The sequence below is a fragment of the Oncorhynchus nerka genome, linkage group LG17 (assembly GCF_034236695.1).
Source record: "Oncorhynchus nerka isolate Pitt River linkage group LG17, Oner_Uvic_2.0, whole genome shotgun sequence".
In the NCBI taxonomy this organism is placed as follows: Eukaryota; Metazoa; Chordata; class Actinopteri; order Salmoniformes; family Salmonidae; genus Oncorhynchus; species Oncorhynchus nerka.
Window position 1 is genome coordinate 407261 of NC_088412.1, and position 16082 is coordinate 423342.

At 47.6% G+C, this 16082-nt stretch overlaps 1 protein-coding gene across 1 annotated transcript in view; it reads left to right on the forward strand.

Moving 5' to 3' along the window:
• Positions 1-16082, forward strand: part of bnip2 (BCL2 interacting protein 2) — a 104999-nt gene that overhangs the window by 30213 nt on the left and 58704 nt on the right. Inside the window, exons 3-4 of the mRNA XM_065002808.1 lie at positions 4121-4216; positions 6267-6346. Of these exons, the coding sequence (XP_064858880.1) occupies positions 4121-4216; positions 6267-6346 (176 nt within the window). The remainder of the gene's footprint in view (positions 1-4120; positions 4217-6266; positions 6347-16082) is intronic.

Sequence of the window (16082 nt, forward strand, 5' to 3'; positions counted from 1 at the left end):
GACTCCTTGGCTTGCTGCTGTTCACTGACTGGAACACAGAGAGGTCTTTTGAAAGGATATTCAACTGGGACGACCTGTGTCTTATCCTGCAGTCTGGAACCGTTCATAGTACTGGTGTGCTTCCTTTCTAAAACATGATGACCCGCTTTCTCTCTGCAGTCTGGAACAAACTGTTCTGACCTGTCTCTCTCTCTACAGTCTGTAACATTAAACTGACCTGTCTGTCTCTCTGCAGTCTGGAGCATGAAACTGTTCTGACCTGTCTCTCTCTCTGCAGTCTGTAGCATTAAACTGTTCTGACCTGTCTCTCTCTCTGCAGTCTGTAACATTAAACTGTTCTGACCTGTCTCTCTCTGCAGTCTGTAACATTAAACTGTTCTGACCTGTCTCTCTCTCTGCAGTCTGTAGCATTAAACTGTTCTGACCTGTCTCTCTCTCTGCAGTCTGTAGCATTAAACTGTTCTGACCTGTCTCTCTCTCTGCAGTCTGTAGCATTAAACTGTTCTGACCTGTCTCTCTCTCTACAGTCTGTAACATTAAACTGACCTGTCTGTCTCTCTGCAGTCTGGAGCATTAAACTGTTCTGACCTGTCTGTCTCTCTGCAGTCTGGAGCATTAAACTGTTCTGACCTTTCTCTCTCTCTGCAGTCTGTAGCATTAAACTGACCTGTCTGTCTCTCTGCAGTCTGGAGCATTAAACTGTTCTGACTGTCTCTCTCTCTGCAGTCTGTAGCATTAAACTGTTCTGACCTGTCTCTCTCTGCAGTCTGTAGCATTAAACTGTTCCGACCTGTCTCTCTCTGCAGTCTGTAGCATTAAACTGTTCTGACCTGTCTCTCTCTGCAGTCTGTAGCATTAAACTGTTCCGACCTGTCTCTCTCTGCAGTCTGTAGCATTAAACTGTTCTGACCTGTCTGTCTCTCTGCAGTCTGGAGCATTAAACTGTTCTGACCTGTCTCTCTCTCTGCAGTCTGTAGCATTAAACTGTTCTGACCTGTCTCTCTCTCTGCAGTCTGTAGCATTAAACTGTTCTGACCTGTCTCTCTCTCTGCAGTCTGTAGCATTAAACTGTTCTGACCTGTCTCTCTCTCTGCAGTCTGTAGCATTAAACTGTTCTGACTGTCTCTCTCTCTGCAGTCTGTAACATTAAACTGTTCTGTCTCTCTCTCTGCAGTCTGTAACATTAAACTGTTCTGACTGTCTCTCTGCAGTCTGTAACATTAAACTGTTCTGACCTGTCTCTCTCTCTGCAGTCTGTAACATTAAACTGTTCTGACCTGTCTCTCTCTCTGCAGTCTGTAGCATTAAACTGTTCTGACCTGTCTCTCTCTCTGCAGTCTGTAACATTAAACTGTTCTGACCTGTCTCTCTCTCTGCAGTCTGTAGCATTAAACTGTCTCTCTCTCTGCAGTCTGGAGCATTAAACTGTTCTGACCTGTCTCTCTCTCTGCAGTCTGTAGCATTAAACTGTTCTGACCTGTCTCTCTCTGCAGTCTGTAACATTAAACTGTTCTGTCTCTCTCTCTCTGCAGTCTGTAGCATTAAACTGTTCTGACCTGTCTCTCTCTCTGCAGTCTGTAGCATTAAACTGTTCTGACCTGTCTCTCTCTCTGCAGTCTGTAGCATTAAACTGTTCTGACCTGTCTCTCTCTCTGCAGTCTGTAGCATTAAACTGTTCTGACCTGTCTCTCTCTCTGCAGTCTGTAGCATTAAACTGTTCTGTCTCTCTCTCTGCAGTCTGTAACATTAAACTGTTCTGACCTGTCTCTCTCTCTGCAGTCTGTAGCATTAAACTGTTCTGACCTGTCTGTCTCTCTGCAGTCTGTAACATTAAACTGTTCTGTCTGTCTCTCTGCAGTCTGTAACATTAAACTGTTCTGACTGTCTCTCTCTCTGCAGTCTGTAACATTAAACTGTTCTGACTGTCTCTCTCTCTGCAGTCTGTAGCATTAAACTGTTCTGACCTGTCTCTCTCTCTGCAGTCTGTAACATTAAACTGTTCTGACCTGTCTCTCTCTCTGCAGTCTGTAACATTAAACTGTTCTGACCTGTCTCTCTCTGCAGTCTGTAACATTAAACTGTTATGACCTGTCTCTCTCTCTGCAGTCTGTAGCATTAAACTGTTCTGACCTGTCTCTCTCTCTGCAGTCTGTAGCATTAAACTGTTCTGTCTCTCTCTCTGCAGTCTGTAACATTAAACTGTTCTGTCCTGTCTCTCTCTGCAGTCTGTAACATTAAACTGTTCTGACCTGTCTCTCTCTCTGCAGTCTGTAGCATTAAACTGTTCTGACCTGTCTCTCTCTGCAGTCTGTAGCATTAAACTGTTCTGACCTGTCTCTCTCTCTGCAGTCTGTAACATTAAACTGTTCTGACCTGTCTCTCTCTCTGCAGTCTGTAACATTAAACTGTTCTGACTGTCTCTCTCTCTGCAGTCTGTAACATTAAACTGTTTTGACCTGTCTCTCTCTCTGCAGTCTGTAGCATTAAACTGTTCTGACCTGTCTCTCTCTCTGCAGTCTGTAACATTAAACTGTTCTGACCTGTCTCTCTCTCTGCAGTCTGGAGCATTAAACTGTTCTGACCTGTCTCTCTCTGCAGTCTGTAGCATTAAACTGTTCTGACCTGTCTCTCTCTGCAGTCTGTAACATTAAACTGTTCTGACCTGTCTCTCTCTCTGCAGTCTGGAGCATTAAACTGTTCTGACCTGTCTCTCTCTCTGCAGTCTGTAACATTAAACTGTTCTGACCTGTCTCTCTCTCTGCAGTCTGTAACATTAAACTGTTCTGACCTGTCTCTCTCTCTGCAGTCTGGAGCATTAAACTGTTCTGACCTGTCTCTCTCTCTGCAGTCTGTAACATTAAACTGTTCTGACCTGTCTCTCTCTCTGCAGTCTGTAGCATTAAACTGTTCTGACCTGTCTCTCTCTCTGCAGTCTGTAACATTAAACTGTTCTGACTGTCTCTCTCTCTGCAGTCTGTAACATTAAACTGTTCTGACCTGTCTCTCTCTCTGCAGTGTGTAACATTAAACTGTTCTGACCTGTCTCTCTCTCTGCAGTCTGTAACATTAAACTGTTCTGACCTGTCTCTCTCTCTGCAGTCTGTAGCATTAAACTGTTCTGACCTGTCTCTCTCTCTGCAGTCTGTAGCATTAAACTGTTCTTACCTGTCTCTCTCTCTGCAGTCTGTAACATCAAACTGACCTGTCTCTCTCTCTGCAGTCTGGAGCATTAAACTGTCTCTCTCTTTGCAGTCTGGAGCATTAACCTGTCTCTCTCTCTGCAGTCTGGAGAACTGTCTCTCTCTCTGCAGTCTGGAGCATTAAACTGTCTCTCTCTCTGCAGTCTGGAGCATTAACCTGTCTCTCTCTCTGCAGTCTGGAGCATTAACCTGTCTCTCTCTCTGCAGTCTGGAGCATTAACCTGTCTCTCTCTCTGCAGTCTGGAGCATTAACCTGTTCTGATCTGTCTCTCTCTCTGCAGTCTGGAGCATTAAACTGTTCTGACCTGTCTCTCTCTCTGCAGTCTGTAACATTAAACTGTTCTGACCTGTCTCTCTCTCTGCAGTCTGGAGCATTAAACTGTCTCTCTCTCTGCAGTCTGGAGCATTAAACTGTTCTGACCTGTCTCTCTCTCTGCAGTCTGGAGCATTAAACTGTTCTGTCTCTCTCTCTGCAGTCTGTAACATTAAACTGTTCTGTCTCTCTCTCTGCAGTCTGGAGCATTAACCTGTTCTGACCTGTCTCTCTCTCTGCAGTCTGGAGAATTAACCTGTCTCTCTCTCTGCAGTCTGTAACATTAAACTGACCTGTCTCTCTCTCTGCAGTCTGGAGCATTAAACTGACCTGTCTCTCTCTCTGCAGTCTGGAGCATTAAACTGTTCTAACCTGTCTCTCTCTCTGCAGTCTGGAGCATTAACCTGTCTCTCTCTCTGCAGTCTGTAACATTAAACTGACCTGTCTCTCTCTCTGCAGTCTGTAACATTAAACTGACCTGTCTCTCTCTCTGCAGTCTGTAACATTAAACTGTTCTGACCTGTCTCTCTCTCTGCAGTCTGGAGCATTAAACTGACCTGTCTCTCTCTCTGCAGTCTGTAACATTAAACTGTCTCTCTCTCTGCAGTCTGGAGCGTCAGGAGTCTGTTGCGACCACCGAGGCTCGTCTCCGCATGGAGGGGGTGGAACTTAAAGAGGAGTGGCAGGACGAGGACTTCCCCAGGTAACACGCGTCTTCCCGACAACCAGGCATACCTAACAACCTGACTTTAGCTGTGGTAATTAGAGGCATCGCAGTCAATACTCATAAACCCTCTGATCTCCAGGCAGTATTCTCTTTTCTGGGTAGTAGTCTTGCACACTACATGACCAAAAGTATGTGGACACTTCTGGGAAGGCTGCTTGCTGCTATAACAGCCTCAACATATGTTCCAAAATCACTCTTCTGGGAAGGCTTTCTTTGCTGCTATAACAGCCTACATTAATATGGAGTTGGTCCCTTCTTTGCTGCTATAACAGCCTCCACTCTTCTGGGAAGGCTTTCCACTAGATGTAGGAACATTGCTGCTATAACAGCCTCCACTCTTCTGGGAAGGCTTTCTACTAGATGTTGGAACATTGCTGCTATAACAGCCTCCACTCTTTTCTGGGAACATTGGCTATAACAGCCTCCACTCTTCTGGGAAGGCTTTCTAGATGTTGGAACATTGCTGCTATAACAGCCTCCACTCTTCTGGGAAGGCTTTCTACTAGATGTTGGAACATTGCTGCTATAACATCCTCCACTAATCTGGGAAGGCTTTCCACTAGATGTAGGAACATTGCTGCTATAACAGCCTCCACTCTTCTGGGAAGGCTTTCTAAGATGTTGGAACATTGCTGCTATAACAGCCTCCACTCTTCTGGGAAGGCTTTCCACTAGATTTGGAACATTGCTGCTATAACAGCCTCCACTCTTCTGGGAAGGCTTTCCACTAGATGTTGGAACATTGCTGCTATAACAGCCTCCACTCTTCTGGGAAGGCTTGCCTATAACAGCCCTAGATGTTGGAACATTGCTGCTATAACAGCCCTACTCTTCTCTTCTAGATGTTGAAGCTGCTATAACAGCCCTACTCTTCTGGGAAGGCTTTCCATAAATATTGGAACATTGCTGCTATAACAGCCTACTACTCTTCTGGGAAGGCTTTCCACTAGATGTTGGAACATTGCTGCTATAACAGCCTCCACTCTTCTGGGAAGGCTTTCCACTAGATGTTGTAACATTGCTGCATGTGGACTTTCCACTAGCATTCTGCATTCAGCCACCAGACTAGATGTTGGAACATTATAACCTCCAGTGAGGCACTGATGTTGGGATGATTAGGACTAGCTTGCTGCTAGTCAGGCTTTCCAATTCATCCCAAAGGTGTTTGAACATTGCTGCTATAACAGGTTGAAGTCAGGGCTCTGCCACCAGAGCATGTGAGGCACTGATGCCAGTCAAGTTCTTCCACACCGATCTCAACAAACCATTTATGTATTGACCTCGCTTTGTGCCCGGTGGCATTGTCATGCTGAAATATGAAAGGGCCTTCCACTAAGTTAGAAGCACAAAATTGTCTAGAAGGTCATCGTTGTACGCTGTAGCGTTAAGATTACTGGAACTAAAGGGCGACAAAACGTTATTGTCCTGACGTTGCTTCCAGAGGCAGTTTGGAACACTGAAGTGAGTGTTCCGAGGACGGAGGGTTTTTACACGCTACACGCTTCAGCACTCGGCGGTCCCATTCTGTGAGCTTGTGAGGCTTTACTACTTTGCGGCTGAGCCGTTGTTGCTGCTAGACGTTTCCACAATAACAACACAGTTGACCAGGGTATACATTTGAAAAGTCACAAGCTCTTCCAGTAAGGCCATTAGCCTAGTGGTTAGAGCGTTGGACTAGTAACCGGAAGGTTGCAAGTTCAAAGCCCCGAGCTGACAAGGTACAAATCTGTCGTTCTGCCCCTGAACAGGCAGTTAACCCACTGTTCCTAGGCTGTCATTGAAAATAAGTATTTGTTCTTAACTGACTTGCCTGGTTAAATAAAGGTAAAATAAATAAAAAATACTCCCAATGTTAGACAAATCCACTAATTTGAAGGGGTGTCCACATACTTGTAGTGTATATGTTATCATCATAATGCTTTCAACACTGAACGAGCAGTTGGTTAGTAGTGGTAATAGCAGCTATATCCTCTACTGTTGTTGTGTGAGGAGCAAGGGTTATATATGACCTGTTGTGTGTCTGTAGGCCCCTACCTGAGGAGGAAGAGGAGGACATTCAGCTGGGTGAAGATCTCTTCACTGGACCCTCTGGAGAAGGACAGTCTGGTAAGAAAGCCATTCAGTATCTCTGCTCCTCAGTATCTGACAAACCTGTTGTTGTATGTTGTTCATGTCATCATTTGGCTGTGCTGCCACATCTCTAGGTTATGGACTGCCACATCTCTAGGTTATGGACTGCCACATCTTTAGGTTATGGACTGCCACATCTCTAGGTTATGGACTGCCACATCTCTAGGTTATGGACTGCCACATCTCTAGGTTATGGACTGCCACATCTCTAGGTTATGGACTGCCACATCTCTAGGTTATGGACTGCCACATCTCTAGGTTATGGACTGCCACATCTCTAGGTTATGGACTGCCACATCTCTAGGTTATGGACTGCCACATCTCTAGGTTATGGACTGCCACATCTCTAGGTTATGGACTGTGCTAAAGCTAATGTATGTGATGTCAGGCCTATATCAAACTGCTCTCTCTTCATCTCCAGCTCTGCAGGCTATGTAATGTGTATATCTTTTCTACAGGCTATGTAATGTGTGTATGTTTTTGTTTATATATTGTATGTGGCCAGCCCTTCAAATTAAACTCGCCTGTCCTTGGTTGCAACACTCACTACCGAGTTCCAAACTTCCTGTGGAAGCAACGTCAGCACAAGAACTGTTCGTCTGGAGAGCAGTGGTTTCCTAACTTCCTGTGGAAGCAACGTCAGCACAAGAACTGTTCGTCTGGAGAGCAGTGGTTTCCAAACTTTTTATAGTCCCCTACCCCTTCAAACATTCAACCTCCAGCTGCGTACCCCCTCTAGCACCAGTGTCAGCGTACCCCCTCTAGCACCAGGGTCAGCTGTACCCCCTCTAGCACCAGGGTCAGCTGTACCCCCTCTAGCACCAGGGTCAGCTGCCCCCCTCTAGCACCAGGGTCAGCTGTACCCCCTCTAGCACCAGGGTCACCTGTACCCCCTCTAGCACCAGGGTCAGCTGTACCCCTCTAGCACCAGGGTCAGCTGTACCCCTCTAGCACCAGGGTCAGCTGTACCCCTCTAGCACCAGGGTCAGCTGTACCCCCTCTAGCACCAGGGTCAGCTGTACCCCTCTAGCACCAGGGTCAGCTGTACCCCCTCTAGCACCAGGGTCAGCTGTACCCCCTCTAGCACCAGGGTCAGCTGTACCCCCTCTAGCACCAGGGTCAGCTGTACCCCCTCTAGCACCAGGGTCACCTGTACCCCCTCTAGCACCAGGGTCAGCTGTACCCCCTCTAGCACCAGGGTCAGCTGTACCCCCTCTAGCACCAGGGTCAGCTGTACCCCCTCTAGCACCAGGGTCAGCTGTGCCCCTCTAGCACCAGGGTCAGCTGTACCCCCTCTAGCACCAGGGTCAGCTGTACCCCCTCTAGCACCAGGGTCACCTGTACCCCCTCTAGCACCAGGGTCAGCTGTACCCCCTCTAGCACCAGGGTCAGCTGTACCCCCCTCTAGCACCAGGGTCAGCTGTACCCCCTCTAGCACCAGGGTCAGCTGTACCCCCTCTAGCACCAGGGTCAGCTGTACCCCCTCTAGCACCAGGGTCAGCTGTACCCCCTCTAGCACCAGGGTCAGCTGTAGGAAGTGACAAGGAGCTCTTATAGGACCATTTCACAAATAATAATATAATCAATCATTATAATACATCATAATAAATAATTTAGCTTTTTATTTAACCATCTTACATATAAATCCTTATTTGTTAATCGAAAATGGTGAATAACTCACCACAGGTTAATGAGAAGGGTGTGCTTGACAGGATGCACATAACTCTGCAATGTTGTGTTGCATTGGAGAGAGTCTCAGTCTTAAATCATTTCCCACACACAGTGGCCTGTATTTAGTTTTCATGCTAGTGAGGGCCGAGAATCCACTCTCGCATAGGTACGTGGTTGCAAAGGGCATCAGTGTTTTAGCAGCACGATCTGCCAAGGCAGGATACTCTGAGCGCAGCCTAATCCAGAAATCTGGCAGTGACTTCTGATTTAAATTACATTTTCACAGAACCTATTGTTTTCAATTTTGATGAGGTCTCTCTTGTTCAGATATCGGTAAGTGTACTGGAGGCAGGGCAGGAAAGGGATAACGAATCCAGTTGTTGTGTCATCCGTTTTGGGAAAGTACCTGCGTAATTGCGCACCCAACTCGCTCAGGTGCTTCGCTGTATCACATTTGACATGTCTGTAAGCTTGAGTTCATTTGCACACACAAACCATACACTGTTGGAAAGACCTGTGTGTTGTCCTTGTTAATGCAGACAGAGAGGGGCTCCAACCTGTGTGTTGTCCTTGTTAATGCAGACAGAAGAGCTCCAACCTGTGTGTTGTCCTTGTTAATGCAGACAGAGAAGAGCTCCAACCTGTGTGTTGTCCTTGTTAATGCAGACAGAGAGGGGCTCCAACCTGTGTGTTGTCCTTGTTAATGCAGACAGAGAGGGGCTCCAACCTGTGTGTTGTCCTTGTTAATGCAGACAGAGAAGAGCTCCAACCTGTGTGTTGTCCTTGTTAATGCAGACAGAGAGGGGCTCCAACCTGTGTGTTGTCCTTGTTAATGCAGACAGAGAGGGCTCCAACCTGTGTGTTGTCCTTGTTAATGCAGACAGAGAAGAGCTCCAACCTGTGTGTTGTCCTTGTTAATGCAGACAGAGAGGGCTCCAACCTGTGTGTTGTCCTTGTTAATGCAGACAGAGAAGAGCTCCAACCTGTGTGTTGTCCTTGTTAATGCAGACAGAGAGGGGCTCCAACCTGTGTGTTGTCCTTGTTAATGCAGACAGAGAAGAGCTCCAACCTGTGTGTTGTCCTTGTTAATGCAGACAGAGAGGGGCTCCAACCTGTGTGTTGTCCTTGTTAATGCAGACAGAGAAGAGCTCCAGCTTCTAAATCATTGCCTCAATTTTGTCCTACACATCGAATATAGTTGAGGAGAGTCCCTGTAATCCTAGATTCGGATCATTCAGGCAAGAGAAAACATCACCCAGATAGGCCAGTCCTGTGAGAAACTCATCATCATCAAGCGCTCAGACAAGTGAAAACGATTGTCAGTAAAGAGAACTTTAAGCTCGTCTCTCAATTCCAAAAACACATGTCAATACTTTGCCCCTTGATAACCCGCGCACTTCTGTATGTTGTAAAAGTGTTACATGGTCGCTGCCCATATCAGTGCATAATGCAGAAAATACACGAGAGTTCAGGGGCCTTGCTTTAACAAAGTTAACCATTTTCACTGTAGTATCCAAAACATCTTTCAAGCTGTCAGGCATTCCCTTGGCAGCAAGAGCCTCTCGGTGGTTGCTGCAGTGTACCCAAGAGCCTCTCGGTGGATGCTGCAGTGTACCCAAGAGCCTCTCGGTGGATGCTGCAGTGTACCCAAGAGCCTCTAGGGGGATGCTGCAGTGACCCAAGAGCCTCTAGGTGGATGCTGCAGTGACCCAACTGGCATCGGGAGCAACTGCTTGCACACACGTATTACCACTCCACTATGTCTCCCTGTCTTGGCTTTTTCCCCCATCAGTACAGATACCAACACATCTTGACCACCAATGTCCATTTGATGTCACAAAGCTGTAAAACAAAATATCTTGTTGTTGTGGTTTGCAGAAGAGGATGTCTTCCTTAATTGACCCCCCCATAAACGTAACGGACATATACCAGGAGCTGTGCCAGGCCTGCCAATTCACTGGCTTGTATGCGAAGCATTAATTGTTTCAAAACATCTCCTGCCATGTCACTGATGCGTTGTGGAACAGTGTTTGTCTGTATAGTTTTTTGGACCTTTTCCCCTGCCATATTCTCGGCAGCAGGAAGAATGAAGTCCTCCACAATAGTATGGGGATTGCGTGTCCTAGCCACTCGGTAGCTCACCATATAAAACGCTTCTAGCCCCTTCTTACTAATGATATCTGTTGCTTTTATACATGTCTTACTACTCGAAAGTCGTCTTAATTATTGCTCAAAAAACTCCTGTGGTTTATTTTTGCGTATTGCCATGTGTTTTTAAATGTCTGCTCAAGAGTTGTGAGAGTACTTTTGCACATATAAAACGCTCTGGCTGAGGAAAGGCACTACTCCCAATCTAAGTGAACCCCAAATCAATGTAGTTCTCATCATATTTGTGCCTCTTCCATGGTCCAATGTCCCTGTCTGTTGTTCGGGGCTTTCCTGGGTAAGGGGGCAGTAGCTCTTCGGCTGCATCAGATTCACAACTGTCAGTGTCCATGCTAGCTGGGCTACAACAAATGTAGATTTACTGATGCTAGCATTGGATGTGCTCGTGGAAGCAGAACAACTTGTCATCGATAGGTGCAGGTGTCGTACTGCTGGTAGTAGCAGTAGAGCTGGTATGTGTCTCGATGGACGCGGGCCTTACTTATTTTTAACCATTTATCAATTTTAGAGCAAATGGAATGAGCAGCAGCTACGTTTGGCTACATGCAGGCCGTTAGTGGAATTCCTGCGAGAGTTCCAGGTCTCCGGTAGCCTCTGGAACTGCCGATCTGCGGCCAACAAGGCAGAGTTCATCTCAGCCTATGCCTCCCTCCAGTCCCTCGACTTCTTGGCACTGACGGAAACATGGATCACCACAGACAACACTGCTACTCCTACTGCTCTCTCTTCGTCTGCCCACGTGTTCTCGCACACCCCGAGAGCTTCTGGTCAGCGGGGTGGTGGCACCGGGATCCTCATCTTTCCCAAGTGGTCATTCTCTCTTTCTCCCCTTACCCATCTGTCTATCGCCTCCTTTGAATTCCATGCTGTCACAGTTACCAGCCCTTTCAAGCTTAACATCCTTATCATTTATCGCCCTCCAGGTTCCCTCGGAGAGTTCATCAATGAGCTTGATGCCTTGATAAGCTCCTTTCCTGAGGACGGCTCACCTCTCACAGTTCTGGGCGACTTTAACCTCCCCACGTCTACCTTTGACTCATTCCTCTCTGCCTCCTTCTTTCCACTCCTCTCCTCTTTTGACCTCACCCTCTCACCTTCCCCCCTACTCACAAGGCAGGAAATACGCTCGACCTCATCTTTACTAGATGCTGTTCTTCCACTAACCTCATTGCAACTCCCCTCCAAGTCTCCGACCACTACCTTGTATCCTTTTCCCTCTCGCTCTCATCCAACACTTCCCACACTGCCCCTACTCGGATGGTATCGCGCCGTCCCAACCTACGCTCTCTCTCCCCGCTACTCTCTCCTCTTCCATCCTATCATCTCTTCCCTCTGCTCAAACCTTCTCCAACCTATCTCCTGATTCTGCCTCCTCAACCCTCCTCTCCTCCCTTTCTGCATCCTTTGACTCTCTATGTCCCCTATCCTCCAGGCCGGCTCGGTCCTCCTCTCCCGCTCCGTGGCTCGACGACTCATTGCGAGCTCACAGAACAGGGCTCCGGGCAGCCGAGCGGAAATGGAGGAAAACTCGCCTCCCTGCGGACCTGGCATCCTTTCACTCCCTCCTCTCTACATTTTCCTCTTCTCTGCTGCTAAAGCCACTTTCTACCACTCTAAATTCCAAGCATCTGCCTCTAACCCTAGGAAGCTCTTTGCCACCTTCTCCTCCCTCCTGAATCCTCCCCCTCCTCCCTCTCTGCAGATGACTTCATCAACCATTTTGAAAAGAAGGTCGACGACATCCGATCCTCGTTTGCTAAGTCAAACGACACCGCTGGTTCTGCTCACACTGCCCTACCCTGTGCTCTGACCTCTTTCTCCCCTCTCTCTCCAGATGAAATCTCGCGTCTTGTGACGGCCGGCCGCCCAACAACCTGCCCGCTTGACCCCATCCCCTCTCTTCTCCAGACCATTTCCGGAGACCTTCTCCCTTACCTCACCTCGCTCATCAACTCATCCCTGACCGCTGGCTACGTCCCTTCCGTCTTCAAGAGAGCGAGAGTTGCACCCCTTCTGAAAAAACCTACACTCGATCCCTCCGATGTCAACAACTACAGACCAGTATCCCTTCTTTCTTTTCTCTCCAAAACTCTTGAACGTGCCGTCCTTGGCCAGCTCTCCCGCTATCTCGCTCAGAATGACCTTCTTGATCCATATCAGTCAGGTTTCAAGACTAGTCATTCAACTGAGACTGCTCTTCTCTGTATCACGGAGGCGCTCCGCACTGCTAAAGCTAACTCTCTCTCCTCTGCTCTCATCCTCCTAGACCTATCGGCTGCCTTCGATACTGTGAACCATCAGATCCTCCTCTCCACCCTCTCCGAGTTGGGCATCTCCGGCGCGGCCCACGCTTGGATTGCGTCCTACCTGACAGGTCGCTCCTACCAGGTGGCGTGGCGAGAATCCGTCTCCACACCACGTGCTCTCACCACTGGTGTCCCCCAGGGCTCTGTTCTAGGCCCTCTCCTATTCTCGCTATACACCAAGTCACTTGGCTCTGTCATAACCTCACATGGTCTCTCCTATCATTGCTATGCAGACGACACACAATTAATCTTCTCCTTTCCCCCTTCTGATGACCAGGTGGCGAATCGCATCTCTGCATGTCTGGCAGACATATCAGTGTGGATGACGGATCACCACCTCAAGCTGAACCTCGGCAAGACGGAGCTGCTCTTCCTCCCGGGAAGGACTGCCCGTTCCATGATCTCGCCATCACGGTTGACAACTCCACTGTGTCCTCCTCCCAGAGCGCTAAGAACCTTGGCGTGATCCTGGACAACACCCTGTCGTTCTCAACTAACATCAAGGCGGTGGCCCGTTCCTGTAGGTTCATGCTCTACAACATCCGCAGAGTACGACCCTGCCTCACACAGGAAGCGGCGCAGGTCCTAATCCAGGCACTTGTCATCTCCCGTCTGGATTACTGCAACTCGCTGTTGGCTGGGCTCCCTGCCTGTGCCATTAAACCCCTACAACTCATCCAGAACGCCGCAGCCCGTCTGGTATTCAACCTTCCCAAGTTCTCTCACGTCACCCCTCTCCTCCGCTCTCTCCACTGGCTTCCAGTTGAAGCTCGCATCCGCTACAAGACCATGGTGCTTGCCTACGGAGCTGTGAGGGGAACGGCACCTCAGTACCTCCAGGCTCTGATCAGGCCCTACACCCAAACAAGGGCACTGTGTTCATCCACCTCTGGCCTGCTCGCCTCCCTACCACTGAGGAAGTACAGTTCCCGCTCAGCCCAGTCAAAACTGTTCGCTGCTCTGGCCCCCCAATGGTGGAACAAACTCCCTCACGACGCCAGGACAGAGGAGTCAATCACCACCTTCCGGAGACACCTGAAACCCCACCTCTTTAAGGAATACCTAGGATAGGATAAAGTAATCCCTCTCACCCCCTTAAAAGATTTAGATGCACTACTGTTCCACTGGATGTCATAAGGTGAATGCACCAATTTGTAAGTCGCTCTGGATAAGAGCGTCTGCTAAATGACTTAAATGTAAATGTTAATGTGATTGGATGTTAATTATTTGACTAGGCTACCTGGTTAATGTGATTGGATGTTAATTATTTGACTAGGCTTCCTGGTTAATGTGATTGGATGTTAATTATTTGACTAGGCTACCTGGTTAATGTGATTGGATGTTAATTATTTGACTAGGCTTCCTGGTTAATGTGATTGGATGTTAATTATTTGACTAGGCTACCTGGTTAATGTGATTGGATGTTAATTATTTGACTAGGCTTCCTGTATTTGGCATTGTGTTGTTATTTCACTGAACACTAGATGGTTTCATTGTATTTTTGGCAGTGAAACGAGGCTACTCAGGCGAGGGGAAAAAAAACTCACCCAGATATATATCCCCACTGGAAAATATAAATGGGAAAAAACTCACCCAGATATATATCCCCTTGACTGGCCTGCACAGAGCCCTGACCTCAACCCCATCGAACACCAGATATATATCCCCTTGACTGGCCTGCACAGAGCCCTGACCTCAACCCCATCGAACACCAGATATATATCCCCTTGACTGGCTGGCACAGAGCCCTGACCTCAACCCCATCGAACACCTTTGGAATAAATTGGAAAGCAGGCCCAACAACTCAGTGCCCAACCTGACTAACGCTCTTGTGGCTGAATGGAAGCAAGTCCCCGCAGCAATTTTCCGACATCTAGTGGAAAGCCTTCCCAGAAGAGTGGAGGCTGTTACAGCAGCAATGTTCCAACATCTAGTGGAAAGCCTTCCCAGAAGAGTGGAGGCTGTTATAGCAGCAATGTTCCAATATCTAGTGGAAAGCCTTCCCAGAAGAGTGGAGGCTGTTACAGCAGCAATGTTCCAACATCTAGTGGAAAGCCTTCCCAGAGGAGTGGAGGCTGTTATAGCAGCAATGTTCCAACATCTAGTGGAAAGTCTTCCCAGAAGAGTAGGGCTGTTATAACAGCAATGTTCCAACATCTAGTGTAAAGCCTTCCCAGAAGACTGGAGGCTGTTATAGCAGCAATGTTCCTACATCTAGTGGAAAGCCTTCCCAGAAGAGTGGAGGCTGTTATGGCAGCAATGTTCCTACATCTAGTGGAAAGCCTTCCCAGAAGAGTGGAGGCTGTTATAGCAGCAATGTTCCAACGTCTAGTGGAAAGCCTTCCCAGATTAGTGGAGGATGTTATAGCAGCAATGTTCCAACATCTAGTGTAAAGCCTTCCCAGAAGAGTGGAGGCTGTTATAGCAGCAATGTTCCAACATCTAGTGGAAAGCCTTCCCTGAAGAGTGGAGGCTGTTATAGCAGCAATGTTCCTACATCTAGTGGAAAGCCTTCCCTGAAGAGTGGAGGCTGTTATAGCAGCAATGTTCCAACATCTAGTGGAAAGCCTTCCCAGAAGAGTGGAGGCTGTTATAGCAGCAATGTTCCTACATCTAGTGGAAAGCCTTCCCAGATTAGTGGAGGCTGTTATAGCAGCAATGTTCCAACATCTAGTGTAAAGCCTTCCCTGAAGAGTGGAGGCTGTTATAGCAGCAATGTTCCAACATCTAGTGTAAAGCCTTCCCTGAAGAGTGGAGGCTGTTATAGCAACAATGTTCCAACATCTAGTGTAAAGCCTTCCCAGGACGGTGGAGGCTGTTATAGCAGCAATGTTCCAACATCTAGTGTAAAGCCTTCCCAGGAGGGTGGAGGCTGTTGTAGCAGCAAAGGGGGCACCAACTCCATATTGATGCCCATGATTTTGGAATGAGATGTTATACTTATGGTCATGTATTGTATATTTTATCTCCAGCTACTGCAGGCTATGTAATCAAATTAATACATTGAATCAAACTTATGAGCCCGTTCACAACAATGCAGAGTTAAAAAGTAAGAAAAAGTATTAACTCAATTTAAACAGAAAATAAACTCAGCAAAAATAAGAAATGTCAAAAACATAAGTTAGAAACTTTAGGGTCTGTCTCTATGGGCCGAGATGGTTTCAATGCACGTGAACTCCTCTCACTGTAAGGCGTTTGTTTTCAGCAAACTTAACATGTGTAAATATTTACATGAACATAGCAAGATTCAACAACTGAGAAAAAACTGAACAAGTTCCACAGACATGTGACTAACAGAAATGGAATGAGGTGTCCCTGAACAAAGGGGGGGGGGGGGGGGGTCAAAATCAAAATAACAGTCAGTATCTGGTGTGGCCACCAGCTGCATTAAGTACTGCAGTGCATCTCCTCATGGACTGCACCATATTTCCCAGTTCTTGCTGTGAGATGTTACCCCACTCTTCTACCAAGGCACCTGAAAGTTCCAGGAAATGGCCCTAGCCCTAGCCCTCACCCTCCGATCCAACAGGTCTCAGATGTGCTCAATGGGATTGAGATCCGGGCTCTTC